Here is a 15,744-nt window from a genome sequence, read left to right on the forward strand (position 1 = left end):
AAAACGTCAAGTCAGACACGATATTTCGGTGAAAAATTATCCGATCATCACGAAAATCAATAGGGATCATCTCCATAATGACATTGACACACAAAATAAAAATCAAAAGAATCTGTAAAAAATTGTAGCCTGTAGAGTGAGCACGAGTTGCACAATATAGCTAATAGAGTAAAACGTCAAGTCAGACACGATATTTCGGTGAAAAATTATCCGATCATCACGAAAATCAATAGGGATCATCTTCATAATGACATTGACACACAAAATAAAAATCAAAAGAATCTGTAAAAAATTGTAGCCTGTAGAGTGAGCACGAGTTGCACAATACAGCTAATAGAGAACAACGTCAAGTCAGACACGATACTTCAGTGAAAAATTATCCGATCATCACGAAAATCAATAGGGATCATCTTCATAATGACATTAACACACAAAATAAAAATCAAAAGAATCTGTAAAAAATTGTAGCCTGTAGAGTGAGCACGAGTTGCACAATATAGCTAATAGAGTAAAACGTCAAGTCAGACACGATATTTCGGTGAAAAATTATCCGATCATCACGAAAATCAATACGGATCATCTTCATAATGACATTGACACACAAAATAAAAATCAAAAGAATCTGTAAAAAATTGTTGCCTGTAGAGTGAGCACGAGTTGCACAATATAGCTAATAGAGAACAACGTCAAGTCAGACACGATATTTCGGTGAAAAATTATCCAATCATCACGAAAATCAATAGGGATCATCTTCATAATGACATTGACACACAAAATAAAAATCAAAAGAATCTGTAAAAAATTGTAGCCTGTAGAGTGAGCACGAGTTGCACAATATAGCTAATAGAGAAAAACGTCAAGTCAGACACGATATTTCGGTGAAAAATTATTGATTATCACGAAAATCAATAGGGATCATCTTCATAATGACATTGACACACAAAATAAAAATCAAAAGAATCCATAAAGAACTGTAGCCTGTAGAGTGAGCACGAGCCAAATGTGAACGGACGGACCGACGGGGTGATTACAATATACGCCCATCTTACGTCTGGGCGTATAAAAAAACAATACAAAAAATAGATTTTAACAACATCATTGATTAAAATATGTACAAGTAAATTTTAGAAGTAACTTATGTGATTGAAATGTACAAGTTATATCAACATTGAACCTGAGTTAAGTTTGTATTAAATTCCAATGATTGAATCAAGTTACATTAGATATACAATCTTCTCTGATAATTACCTAATTAAACATCTTCTTTACAGAAATTGTTATAGTTTTACATTGTCTTACTTTAAACCAGTACATTCATATCAAATCAAAATCATGTTACATGTGCAATAGTACATGTATTGTAGACAGTTATATATAATAAGTTAAAGCTATCATGCTTGAATTAGGCTAAAATCATTTATTGAAAAAATATAAGCTATCTGTCTGTGTTTGGTATGTCATATTTGCTACTTGCAGTCCTCATGCTTGTTGAAGATATGTTGCTGCCACCCATCCACAAGTATGTCAAATGCTAGAAGTAAATATGGTGGTCCAATGGAAGATAAAGATCCTAAGAAAAACGTTTTTCAGTAAAATTAGAACAAGAAAGCTTACCTGATTGAAACATGTAAGTTATATAGAGTAATAAATGAGACATCTGTTCTACAGTAAAATCACAAAATGTTTGACTAGTAGATACTATAGCTGATTCTCTATTTAATATTTCACTACATAATCCTACAGCTTGTAACAGAAACCTGAAGTACAAAAATCATTCATTCAGAAAACCACACCGACATCATGAGCCCATTTTCTTGTTATATGTTGAAATATTTATACAATACATTTATAGCAGAGCAAAAACTGAACAGTATGAAAGTCCAGTCACCATAGATCAATGCCATGGGCTTTGGTCAAGGACTAACTGATAATTTACAGAATTCTCTTGAACCTATGTTGTTATCCTAGTAAAAAATGGTTGCTTCTACCTTTCTTTTGACATTCTAAACACTTAAAAGTATAACAAATAACTACCAGGCACAAGTTTCTTCAGGATTAATATCAGTTAAGGCTACAGGATCAGCATTGGTTTTGGTTAAATCTCGTGTTAAACACAATGGTAAATTTAACTCTAATAATCGTGATAAAACAGTTTCTTCTTTTGATTGTGATATAATAATACGTAATATAGCTAAAACTAGACACAACCATCTTTGTAGTCCCTCAACACAGCTCTGAAATAATAGTTTAGATTAAGATTTAATCATCTTCCCTCTATACAAAACACTCTCTGCTCAAGCAATTGGTAATAACATTTGAATAGTTATTACTGTTAGCTATTTCATACAATATATGTATGTCCTGTAATTAATATTCAACAGATGTATGGTTTCGTCAGCAGTGGTCTTGTCACAAGAAATATTGACAAGTTTTAAGCCTGATGATGAACTGGACTCGAATAAAATCATGTAAGATGCTAAAAATAGTACATCAGATCTGAGCTGAGTATCTGTTCCTTGTCAGCACTTAGTCTGAAATGCTCTGAAACTAGGATTGGAATAGAAAATTTTTTCTTGAACAAAATCCAAGTCAGAGAAGAGACTCTTAGTTTTATAAATGTCACATTGGATATAATCAGTGAAGCACAGTCATTTCTAACATAAATATTTCAATGCTACCAAAAGTGGAGGTTTAAACATTTGTTTAATGATGGACAAAGTAACAAAGACTTACAATATCAGTTGGTGGTGCTAGTAATGTTTTTAATAAGATATCTACAGGTCTAAATACACTTGGTGAAACACATTCAAATAATAAATGGAGAACATCTAAAGCTTTACTACAGTCCAAATTAATCTGAAAATATATAGAATTAATAATCATTATTCTCTGATAAAAAGGTAGAATTAAAATATCACCATGATTAAAATATAAGATATAGCTTGAAAAGTAACAGTCTGTTTCGGGATAGCCATAACTTGGATAACTTTTGTGATGCATACTATTACTTGATGATCAGAGGCAAAATTACCAACTGATACTGAATCTAAAATGGCAGCTTGATGAACAAGAGTGTCATAAAGATTTTTATAAAAAAGAAAACAAACCTGTTGTTTTGATAAAGCTGGTAAAACAAGATCCATAACCTGTCTTGATAATTTTTTCCATTTTTCTTCACTTTCACGATGACATTGTTGTAATACTATCACAAACATTTCTAATGCCTATAGAAAAACATGTAACTCTAACTGTGAACACAAATCATGCTATTGGTAAAAATACAATGAAATTTTTGTGACCTTATTTGCCAATATGAATATAAGCAATTCTAAAAAGTGTACAGTACAGAATTATTATTCAGGATAGTGGTATAAGCCTACTTTTTATTGCCTTTTCAATGTCAAATAATCTTAAACATGCATCTAAATGCAAAATGACTAAGTTAGTCCTCCAAACTGCATTGCTGATTGTTATTCTGTTCCAACTCAGTACTCGGTACTCAATCAGTAGAAAGCAAATATTTAATATTTAAACTAACCTGATGATAATTAATAAGACGTAATAACATAGAAACAACTACTTCTCGCTGTGTATCTTGTTCTTTACCTACTTCTGATTTCATATTACCACGTAATAAAAATAAATCATATACTATAGGTCGGAGTGCTGGTATAGCTGAAATTAAAATGACAAAAACATTTTTTGGACACATTACAACAGGAAAGAATTTCATAATGCAGAACATATCCTATGTAATGTAGATGAGAAACATTTCATAGTGACTGTATAACAGACCACTCACATGATTGTAATCTCAAAACGCCCCATATCCATTTTAATTTCTTTTTGAAGGCCTATTGAGGGTTTTTTAAAATTACACAAAATTAGAATGAATTATAATAATTATGAACATACATGTGTACAGGTCAGGAAAAAAAATCTGGAGATTTGCCTTGAAAAATCTGGAGATTTGGTGAAAAGTCGGAGATTTTTCCAAAGCGCGTAAATTCGTGATTTGAAACTCCAAATTGATAGTTTTTTTCTTTTTTTTAAAAATAAGCTTTAAGCCTTGTAAATTAATTAAATTGATCATAGGCCTATATGATACAGTTAAAATTAACAATCTATAATTATAGATAATTCTAGAAATAGTGCCTGATATTTCAAATTTAGGGGCCCAAAAAAAATTTGATATTATCATTCTTCAGTATTGATTGAATCAAAAATAATGTCAAGGTGAAATGATGTTTGAAAACAAGAAAGCAAGCATGATCCCAGCCCTCTAAATTAAATATTACCGGTAGGCCTACATGTAATACCATATTAAAAATCAGTATGTTCTGAAAGCAATATTTAGTCAACAATATGTACTGGCAATGTTACTTTTTCCAAAGGTGTATTTCATGACATCTTAAATATCTCCAGTCCCATCATTAAATACTTTTCCTGCAGCACTCTCACGAAGCATTGAACTGAATTTTCCGCTTCCATTTTGACGTTTTTCAGAATGGGGAAAGACTTGTAATAAGTAAGCCCGTTATGCAGGCAATCAAATAAATGTTTACAGGCTACAGTAAAATTACAAAACAATTTTATGAAACGAAGTTTAAGTTTACATAAGAAATAGACATCCAGTCGCATATGATAATCTACCGATAATGATTCTGAAACGACGTCTATGTTATATAGGCCTATTATAGACCTCACAGATTGTCACTGACGGTATAAAATACTGAGAAGACTTCAAGATTTCGTTTTTTAGTAAAAGTAGGGCTACCGTAAAATTTATTATAAAAGCGAAAGTAGAATCGGGTATCCCGCCGGTAGAGCGGTAGACAATATGCAAAAGCGGTAGAAACCCGACAACATCGGTAGATTACACATGTATGATTATGAATAATAATAGATGTTATATACCATGTTTTGTTGGTTGTAAACCACTAGCCATTATACCATCACATCTATGTATAACACCATTCATATCTATAATAACTTTACCTGGGAACCTTTCATAACTTAACATGACTAGAAATCTGAAGATATGTGGTATTAACATCTCAGATTCCCTGAAAACAAACAAACCAAAACACATGAAAGTAGGCTTTTTATTGCTGTGTTCAGTTGTTTTACATAATTTTCATAGAAAAATGTGTCAGATGACAAGTCATAAGTCATGAATTGAACTTTATTTTTGTTAGCGAAAAATGAATCATTTTATTTTACAATAATTAAGAGGAATAATTTTCAATTTGACTTTGGAACAGAAAAGATTGTTTGTATAGATTTCATACCTTATTTGTCCTTCTTCAATATATTCAAACTGTTTGAGAACAAAACCAATAAATATTTGATCTGAGTCTAGTAGACAGTAGTTAACACGAAGTTGTACTAGTTGAGCTAGTAAATTTAAGACTTGATGTTGGAGATCTAATGAACTGGTCACGGTATACTGTTTTAATGCTTTAATAACTAGAGGTTCAAATAGTCTAATATAGGAGGCTATAGCAGACTGAAATATAAAACATAATTATATAAGGAAATTATATAACAGGGTATGGGCAACTTGATGCTTTCTACAGATTTTGGAAATAATCAAATAACAGAAGAAAAAGCATTTAAATTCAGATTTGTTTATAATTTCATAAGTGAAACCTTTAAAAACTTGTTGTGAAGTTGTAAAGTATGGAAACCATATCACTGGATTCATGGGAAGTTTTAATTATCATAAATATTTTATTCCCGGTAAAAAAACCTGCAGATATCACGGTTTCCAGTTTGATGTGGCCCTAAATACTTAGATATAACTTTCAGACAAATTGGCAATGCATAGATTCAAAGGACAGCAAAAAAAACATATTCTTTGTATTGGTTTACTTTTATCTTATATAATCTTACCTTATCTACTTTACTACCAGGTTTCAAAATACTAGGAACTTTTCTTTCTACCCTCTTCTTTAACCATAACAGATTACTGAAAGAAAACCCAAAATTTTATTACACAAAGAATCCAAGATCAATTCTTCTGTGGTTCAACATGGTTAATGAATTCATATACCTAAGAACAGTGATAGATGGATGAAGCATGTTAAAATGGTTCTATAGTGTTTATAAGTGTTTTTCAACCTCAATGAGTCCTTCCAAATTTGTTCCTCCGCAAAATAACACAGTCATTTTAAACATATTTTACTTGAAAAATGTATTCAATGATAAACCATGAACGCCCTTTGGCGGAATGTTCATTTACGATTTTCTGTTTGTCAGGGATGAATGACGGCAATCTCAGTCGTAGATCACCTCACTCGTTTATCTTCAACCCACATTTCTTTATGAATACAATATAACTGTGATAAACCTGGCAATGATTCCTTTCATGGCCTTCCAATTCCTCCCTTGTTAAGAAGCACTGCTATAGTCAATGTTTATGAAAAAATATATTTAAGATTTGTATAACTTACCTTTGACTTGTATCTGATTCTGACTGTGTTTTATCTGTATTTGTAGTAGAGGTACCATCTAATGATTTAGTAAGAGTAGTATAAGGTTGGTTTAAACAACACTGATATAAACCAGGCTTAAAATTACTACCAGCTTGTCTAGTTAAGTGTTTAACTCTCTGACTAGTATAATTACTAACTGATCCCGGTTCCCATTGATTACCAATATTGGTACCAAATAATGCTTTTAATAACTGAAATAAAAAAAAATTATTCTACTGAATGTAACTGCTAGACTATTCCCAAAACATTCTACTGCTTTCTTGTTGGACATTAAAAACTTCTACATCATAACAAAAGTTATTTTAAATGTCATAAGAAATTCATGAACCACATATAAATTTAGGGGTTCCAAATCCCAAATTTACATATTTAGGATTGTTATAAAAATAACATAATTTGAAAATGGTTTTCTACTCAAAAATATATATACCTGTTGAACACATAATACTGTAAATGTTGGCTCTATACTAAATGTACATCTAAAATAGGTGAGAAATTCTTCAGCATATTTGCCGATATCGGTTAATGTTGTAACCTCTAATATCTGAGACAGGACACTTAATGTTACTTTTAACAAGTTACAAAATTTATCACAATTACTCAGGTCTAGTGATGTCTGAAATAATAGCAAATAAAATCCATCTATATAGGTTGAAATAAAATAATCACAATCTTATACATTAACTGCTGGCTAGGGTGTCTATTTTTACACAGTTTCATAAGATAATGACCAAAAGTTCTGAATATGGCATAACAATGGTTCATATATTTAGAACAATTTGAACCATTTGAATCAAAATACAAAATTAAATGAAATATCCACACAAAGGTTCACTAAAACTACTCAAGCAAGTTGTGTATCACTAGGAATTCTAAAATATATCTACCTTATAGTTAGAATAAGCTCCTTTTAAAACATCAAATAATTTCATGTATTGTGGCAAATTATAGAATGTTCCTAAACCTTCTTTCTTTCCCTTTTCTTTCTCTCCTTCTTTTGTATCTAGAAATATTGATATAACATGTAAAGTAGAAAAAAGAAAAAATATCACTCTATATCATCCATGCAGCCAAACCTCTTCCTATGTCAGCAAAAAAAAGGAAAAAAAAACCCAAGGTGATGAAGAGTGTAATTAATAAACTAATCTAAAGAAAACTTCTTACAAAAGTAATGGACAAAGTCCCTCATCAAGACTAATGTTTGGATTTGAAGTACCAAAAAGGTATCCAATATTTCAAAGCCACTCTACCAAGACTTTAATAAACATTTTGAGAAAGAACAATTCAAGGAATTATTACCTTTTTGTGGAGTTTTCTGTGGTGTTTTACTATCTGTAATATTATCTTTACCACTAGGTGATGCTGTTTCCTTATCACCACCTTTAACTTTACGTTTTACAGGACTTAATGATGGAGCATTAGGTAGGGAGGGAAGAGATGGTTTGACTTGAGGTGGTCCTGGTATCTGTTCTTCAAATACATGTAGAAAACAATTCAACAACCTGCAGAATATAACAAAATCACATCAGATACTTCAGTTACTATAATAAAGGTCTCTTAACCATTTGTCTGATGATCTATTCAGGCTGCATATATCACTGTTCAAACAGAAAATTCAAAGTCTTGTTGGTCTACAAATAGATATATATATATATTGACAGAATCCATTATAACTTCATACCTGAGAATTAGTCTTCTTGCAAAATTGGTGTAAAAAAGTCAGAAATGGGAAATAAAATAATTTCTCAAATATCAAGTTAATACCTGGCCACATGTACAAGTAACTGATCTATTAATGTACCAAGTTGTATATCTGATATGGCTGCCCATTTCCCAGCATCACCTGTACTAGTTAAACTAGCTAGTTCTTCACTGGATCGTAAACATTTAAATGCTGAACCTATCAACAGAATAATCACAGGATTTAATCACAAATATACATACATGTCAAAACTAAAAAAATTGTAGGCGCTTAAAAGTAAATATAATTGATTTAGGTTCCTTTCCTTTGTATTTTTGTCAGGAGAAGCTCATATTGCACTTCAAAAGAATCCGTGAAATGCATCTATTTTGAAGTCATTCAGAGGCATATAAATATAATAATGGAATTCAAGCGGACTGACCTGCCATCAAATTACCCGTAAGTTGTAGGACATCTTGATGTGATGATATATCTAATCCTACAGGTGATGACATCAATATACTAAGAATCATGGGTAATGGACCACTACCTGTAGCAGACGACAACTCTTCTAAACTAAATGTACTGTAAAACATAACAGAATATTGCCATTATTACCATCTTTTCATACCTGAAATTTCTAGTTAACTTGAATTTTACAAAACAGTCTGTTTCCTGAAAATAGCAGTTTTTATATTTAAGTTCTTGATGGAAAAATACGAACCTGGAAGAACTAAGTGAGCGACTAGGTGGACGTTTCATACTACCACTACGTGTCTGATCTTTGGTTGATATATGAGTTGCTGAACCACAACCCCAACATGATGAATAACAAGTTACAGTATATTCTTCACATAATAAACATAGAGCGTGACAACAACCATTCTGTAATTATAAATAATATCAACAGCATTAATTGTATTTTAAATAAATAAGCCACTTTAGTATCTTTAACAAAGAGAGGGAAAATTTGAAAATGTTATAAAATAATATAGACAAAGATGTCAAATCTACTTTGATGTATAATTCTACCATTGGTAACAAATATTTAACTTATCATTTCGTTAATATCTAGGCTAAGTAATACTTTTGTTATACTCACTAATAAGTGTCTTGATTGTGATATATGTATCTGATGTAATAACTGTTGTATGATTCGAGATAAACAACTCTCCACTGTACTGTTAACTTTTATATTAGGTGAATAATGATAAGGCTTAACTAGGCCTTGTACCAAGGGAGGTAAATCTTCTATTAATTGATGTGATAGAGAGGTGAAGACTCTATTAGTTAAATCTTGAGCACAAGCTGTTACTGGGTCATGTTGAGGATGATCAACAGGATAAAACAGATTCGGTATCAATCTGAAACAATGAAAGAAATGGAGTATTACTTTCTTCTCTAGCTCAACAATTACTGTGGTCCATAAGATTGCAGTAACAGTAATTTTGAAGCACTAATAAACTGACAGATGTTCCTGATCATGATTAGCTTGTAGAATAACATAAAGGACTTTGAAACATTCACAAATCACAGGAAAAATTGTCAGACGATTCTGAGGATAATGAGGAAAGATGAGGTCACTCGGTTTTCACATGCTGACATAGATTAGAACTCACAACCATCATTTGTGATCCAAGCACATGAAGTCATGTAAAGATTCCAAGCTCTAACCAACTGTGCTATAGCACAACCTTTAATAACAGAGCAGTATTAAAAGTATGGACAAATTGGAATTATAACCTTACCTAACAAGTGAATTAGCTGCAGCATGTCTAACTCTAATATCTTCATCAGCTAATAAACATAGAACTACATTCTGTATATAGTATTCCTGGATTTCTAATTTCTGAAATGAGTAAAGCATCAAAACATTGCAACATTCAAAACCAACATTTTCCTGATATATGTTGTACAAACACAGGAAGAAAATTGATGTACATCAATTCAATTCACAAGACAACAAAATTAGTGTAAGGTTAAAATCAAATAGCCATCCTCGATCATTCAAAATGGAATCAGAAAGAGTAAGCCTTTCTATCAAGTTCATCTGATCATCAAGATTTCTCATCAAGAATGTTTTAGATAAAGGCACTCCTAAAATGCTCCTAGGACTGAAAAACTAATATAAAAGAAAGGCTAAAGGATAACTCTGACTTACCCCTAAATAATGATGTTTGCCTATTTCTATTTCTTCACAGATATTTTCTAAATAACTAACAACTTTAAAATTAATACTACTTAAAACTTCTAACAATTCAACCTACAATGATAACCAATGATAATGCTTTCATAATAAAAACTAATAAAAATTGATTTATGTTCTGATGGAATAATGTAATGTTGATCAAGAGCTGTTGATCATTTCAGTAAATTAAATAACACTAATTATTTGGTTTGAATTTGAATGAAAGATACATGCGTGAACAGAATTATATGAGTTCTGAACAAATAGAACACGTAAGCACATCAAATGAACAATTTCTGACCGAAAAGGTAATTTCAAATTTTGTTATTTAAAATGAGCTCACCTTAACTAACCAATATGGATTATTTCTAACTTCCAGAATATCTAATAAAACCTGTAGACCTAGGCCACCATGACAGCTATCTAGCAAACTTGCTAGACAAGACTGTAATGCTATTAACCCTTGTCTAGTAGCTACTGATGATTCATCTTCTATTACATGTATTATAGTATTGACTAGGTTATCAATGCAGATTTCACCTACAACACATGTATTAAATAACTGAATAATATAACTCTGGTTTAATATGACTATACAATGCCATTACAAGGATTATAAACAGCAATAAATGGTTGAAACATCACATGTTCTCCCGGCATGTCTCTTTTCCTTTGGGGTATTCCGTAAAACTTTCTCTGTTGAAAATCATATCAGTTTATGCAATTCAAAGACACTCCAATTTGAGAGAAGATTGCAGAACGAATATGAATGGATTTGATAACTTACCAATGTCTGCAGGTGAATTCATTTTTAACCACTTGTTAAAATCACCCCTTCCTTCTATTAATACAGCTTTAATAAAACTACTGATCACTATCCCTGTTTGACCTTTTAATACAGGGTCAGGATGTGAGGCATAAAGAGTTACTTCCCTTATATCTTGATCACCTGAAATATCATAGATATATAAATTAAAAAACTGTTGATGTCTTATACTGTATGGGTATGAATAAAGAAATGTCAACAACACAAACTGCTGCTGCATTTGTTACTTCTGGAAGTGCAATACTAATACATAAGCTCTATTTGCTTGTTATTATGAGTGTATTGTATTTGTCAGGCTGGTTGCAATGTTGTTACCTTATAATTTGAAAACTTTGGTTTCTCAAGACATGCCCTGAATTCACTTGGAAATTTAAGATTTCCAATCTAACCGAATACAGCAAAAGAAAGAAAACCACAACACTCACCTGAATCAGTTGGTAGTAGTTTTAACAGAAATATCTTAGGACACATGAAAATAGCTGAACTAATACAAGCTAATGCAAGAGATTTTGAGCTGACTCTAACAAACTTATCTAAAATCAACTCCAGTTTATTTCCACTCAGTAAAAACCTTCTACATAATAACCGTACACAATACACTAATGGCATCTCATTGTCTGTTATATTTCCAAAATCTGCTAACTGCTGGAAAATCTTGTTAGAATCTGAAATCGGCATAGGACTTGGTGGTTCCGATGTTTCTACATATTCTGGATTTCCATTTAAATCTTGTGCTAATTCTAGAGTTCGTACTGAAGCGGAATGTCTTGGACTAAGACTTTTAACACTAAGTAAAGTATCTTGACTACCACTACGTGTCAAAGTTGTTTTTTCAGACTTGTCATCATTGAGATCACCAATGTCTAAATTTGAATAATCGTCATCAGTTGTAAAATGAACAGATGGATCAAGCTTTTTGGCATTTTCTTCACTGTCCTTTATAACCTCCTGACTTGAAGAGTCAAGTTGAAGTTCTTCTACTTGTTCAATATCGTCATCTAATGTGGCAGTATTAGATTTGATTGGTTGATCTGTTGCCATGGAAACATCTGCATCTTCTTCCAAACCTTGATCGTCTGCTTCTGATGTTAATTCTGCTGAACCTAAAAGATATTCAACATGTCTTTTAGCTTGTATTTCAAAATTATTACAAAATTAGGAGTCATTATGGTCTGTGACATGCACAGACTCCAGACAACTTTTCCTAATAACATCACACAGACCAGGGTTATTTTAAAAGTTTAGAATATCATTAGATTTTGAAAGAAGAACATCTGTAGCAACAGAGTGCATATACCTGATATACATACATTGTTTAAATACTTACTTTCTACTCTCATCCTTTCTCTTTCATCTATAAAATCTTGTTGAAATATGTGTGTTCTGGTTATACTACCTCTAACTAATAAAATAGATCTCAAACTATCTGGTGGGTGACGTAATAGTTGTTGTAAAGCCTCTAATGATGCTGTAACTACATTATGATCATTATGGCTTGTATAAAATAATAACAGCTGAAATATCTGAAATAGTAATGATAAGAAAGTATTAATTCTCTGAATTATTTCAAATAAACAAGATTTACCATGTATATGCTATATTAAGATGTTAAAACATTTTTTGGGAAAAAGGGCCAAAATAATACTAAAGGATAGTGAAGTTGGTGAAATGAGAAACTTTCAGTAGAGCTTCATATAAATAAATCATATAAAAAACCAAAGCATTTTCAATATTGAAGTATATGGAAGCTGATAATATACTAATATAGAGAGATGGGTGTAAAAAAAAGTTTTCTTTAAATTGACAATGCCAAGGCTACAGCTAGTAGGATTCATATCTCACCTTCTCAACTTGCATTGCACTCACTCCTTCTTCTTTATCTTTCTGTATTAGACCAAAACTACCTTTCATACCTTGATCTTTCTCATCAGAATCATTCATAATAGGTATAGCATGTCGTAAACATAGGATAACACCTAATAGTGTATAAATATCATGTTCTGTATCCACTGGTAATACCATATCTAGAAAACAATTAAAAAATATCTTTAGATTTAAGTCACTCCTCACCATCTGCCATTTGCCATAATTCTGACTTTGGTAAATCCAACATACTATATTTCTTGACTTTAGATCAGTCAATTAGAGCACTTAAAATCTGAAAGTGAAGATTAGCCAGATACCTCGTTTTAGACGCAAATCATGCAACTCTGATTTTGCGCTAGTCTGCACAGCCAATTCATAATAAGAAAACTCAAATAAAAAAAACTAAGTAAAACTTACCTAATAGTACTGATATAAGATAATTGAAGAATGATAGAGGGTTTCTAGAATATTGACAGATTAAAACTAAGGAAGTGGCCGTAGTTCTTCTACAAACAGCTACTGTTGATTTTAAATTGGGTAGGAATGTCTTCAATAAACTCTATAATAACAATAGCAAAAGAATCTCATTAGAATTAATGAAATGTTATGTTAATGTATTTTAACAGATACGTTGACATTCTGGGACCCTCACTAGAATGTTAATCTGTGAAACAGATTACTAGACAAAGCTTCAGTAATTTTTACATTTCAAAGTAAGGAGACTCATAAAAAGAAACAATTGCATGATTCCATCTCGATGAATAACTTCATTCATTGGCAAATTTGAAATAATTCACAGAAAAGATATTGAACATGTTTAAGAAAAATTTCTCATGGGAAGTCTTATTCCCAGTACTAAAATCATTATAACTTACAAGCACCAATACAAGTTATAATGAAGGACCTCTAAAGGAAAATAAACATTAACATTTAAAAGTAGACTAATAAGTGAAAAACTCTCAGACTCAAGATAATACAATAACAATATTGTACCTTCACTTCACCATCATTAGCAAATCCCATCAATGCTGGACAAATTTTACTCATAGATGTTCCTAGGGTATCTTGTATGGCTTCTTCATCTCTCTGACTAATTCTTGTCAGACATGGTAACAGGTTTACAATATATGGTCTGAATGGTAACAAGGAGTTGAATAAAAGTAAACTAAAGTGTAATTAAGTTGCAGCTAAATTGCTAGATATTGAAATGTGAAAAAAAATCATTGGATTAATGAAGACAACAATGCCAAGCAATAAGGGAGATATAGCAACTTCCTTCTTTTTGAAAATCTTGTTTGAATTATTGAGTCAAAACATACTGCAATGGACAATCCCTTACCATCTAATTATTTCTATTAAACTTAGTATTATTTCCTAAATAAACGAAATAGAAAAATATTAAAACAGAATCTTAAAAATAACATGTTGTTACTCAGAGTTATTATTATCCTAAATTTTATTATGACATTATATTCCAAATTTTCGAGACAACTGGAGCATGTAAAATATCCTTACCTGCATTTTAATGGTCTGATTAAATGACACATATCAGCAAATCTCCATAGAGCACCTCTTAAAGTACGTGATGAGCCATTCTTCTTTATTTCTTTATATAACTCAACTTGTAATCTTCCTAAATTAGTTTCTAATAAGGTCTGAAACAAAGTTGTTGGCCATAAATAAGCATCTTCCTTCAATTATTGGGTGTGTAATGTTTACTCAATTTGGAGATATCTCACTAAAAGCTTCATTTGCACAAAGTTACTGTCAATAAATCTAAAAATCTAGTTTATATAAGTATGTTTTTCGCTCACCTTAATTGTTCTATTGAGACATTCATCAGCTACCATTCTAATATCTGATTCAGGATCATCACATAATGTTAAAAATGCTTCTACAGCTATTCCTAGAAACTTGGGGAAATCAGGGACAGACCTGAGAAAAAAGAATAGAAATTCAAATTTATAAAAACAACAGTGGATCAAGATATTGAATTCACAAACCACTAAGACAAACAGACAGAAATGTAAACAGAAGGTCTCAAGATCCTGCTTTGCTGGAGACGCCTACCAGAGTATTTGTTATGCTAGAACTCAATAGAAAAAAAAAAGGCATTGGCAAGAATTAAACAGATTTTCAATAACAGCTTACCTCATATTAACAGCACAAATACAATCAGCTACAACATTACAGTTGACCATCTTATCTTTCTTACTGGGAGGTTGGTCTTTCTTCCTGTAACAGATTTAGTGTATATCAATTGCATGTTATGGACATGATGGAATTAAGAAATCTTATTTTAATAACATATAATAGACAAAATGCTTACAAGACCTGTAGTATTCATGATTATCAACATGCTTTACTCCATCAGGTTAATTTCATTAACTAAAACTCCTATTATTCAATAAGCTGGGAGAGACATGGGCTAATTTGTTAAACGTAAGTAATTCAGGAAAACATACTTTGCTGAGGATGTTATCTCTTCCAATCCACCAGGAGCTGACTGGAACACCTTTAAAGCCTCAAAGGCTTTAATTAACTTTTCTATTGTTGCCATTCTATTATTTAGAATGTCAACTACTTGAGGAATTGACCAGAGTCGACAGAGACTGTTATCTACGAATAAACTTGCATGAATATGTCAATAAATTTGATATTTTCCATTTTCATTTTACTAAATTTT

At 31.4% G+C, this 15,744-nt stretch overlaps 1 protein-coding gene across 1 annotated transcript in view; it reads right to left on the reverse strand.

The window, feature by feature from the left end:
- The window catches only part of LOTGIDRAFT_160793 (hypothetical protein), a gene marked incomplete at both ends in the record, with an annotated part of 27,028 nt that extends 11,410 nt beyond the window's left edge, over positions 1-15,618 (reverse strand). Inside the window, 29 exons of the mRNA XM_009055984.1 lie at positions 1,615-1,757; positions 2,035-2,234; positions 2,734-2,856; positions 3,108-3,224; positions 3,539-3,675; positions 4,918-5,066; positions 5,292-5,509; positions 5,896-5,971; positions 6,456-6,688; positions 6,928-7,113; positions 7,385-7,500; positions 7,797-7,999; positions 8,262-8,397; positions 8,621-8,763; positions 8,903-9,063; positions 9,281-9,542; positions 9,927-10,027; positions 10,340-10,441; positions 10,710-10,906; positions 11,154-11,315; positions 11,618-12,295; positions 12,520-12,715; positions 13,035-13,216; positions 13,476-13,617; positions 14,052-14,190; positions 14,574-14,713; positions 14,873-14,993; positions 15,210-15,293; positions 15,524-15,618. Of these exons, the coding sequence (XP_009054232.1) occupies positions 1,615-1,757; positions 2,035-2,234; positions 2,734-2,856; positions 3,108-3,224; positions 3,539-3,675; positions 4,918-5,066; positions 5,292-5,509; positions 5,896-5,971; positions 6,456-6,688; positions 6,928-7,113; positions 7,385-7,500; positions 7,797-7,999; positions 8,262-8,397; positions 8,621-8,763; positions 8,903-9,063; positions 9,281-9,542; positions 9,927-10,027; positions 10,340-10,441; positions 10,710-10,906; positions 11,154-11,315; positions 11,618-12,295; positions 12,520-12,715; positions 13,035-13,216; positions 13,476-13,617; positions 14,052-14,190; positions 14,574-14,713; positions 14,873-14,993; positions 15,210-15,293; positions 15,524-15,618 (4,942 nt within the window). The remainder of the gene's footprint in view (positions 1-1,614; positions 1,758-2,034; positions 2,235-2,733; positions 2,857-3,107; positions 3,225-3,538; positions 3,676-4,917; positions 5,067-5,291; positions 5,510-5,895; positions 5,972-6,455; positions 6,689-6,927; positions 7,114-7,384; positions 7,501-7,796; positions 8,000-8,261; positions 8,398-8,620; positions 8,764-8,902; positions 9,064-9,280; positions 9,543-9,926; positions 10,028-10,339; positions 10,442-10,709; positions 10,907-11,153; positions 11,316-11,617; positions 12,296-12,519; positions 12,716-13,034; positions 13,217-13,475; positions 13,618-14,051; positions 14,191-14,573; positions 14,714-14,872; positions 14,994-15,209; positions 15,294-15,523) is intronic.
- Between the last annotated feature and the right edge of the window lie 126 nt (positions 15,619-15,744).

This window comes from Lottia gigantea, assembly GCF_000327385.1.
Source record: "Lottia gigantea unplaced genomic scaffold LOTGIsca_26, whole genome shotgun sequence".
NCBI classification, from domain to species: domain Eukaryota; kingdom Metazoa; phylum Mollusca; class Gastropoda; family Lottiidae; genus Lottia; species Lottia gigantea.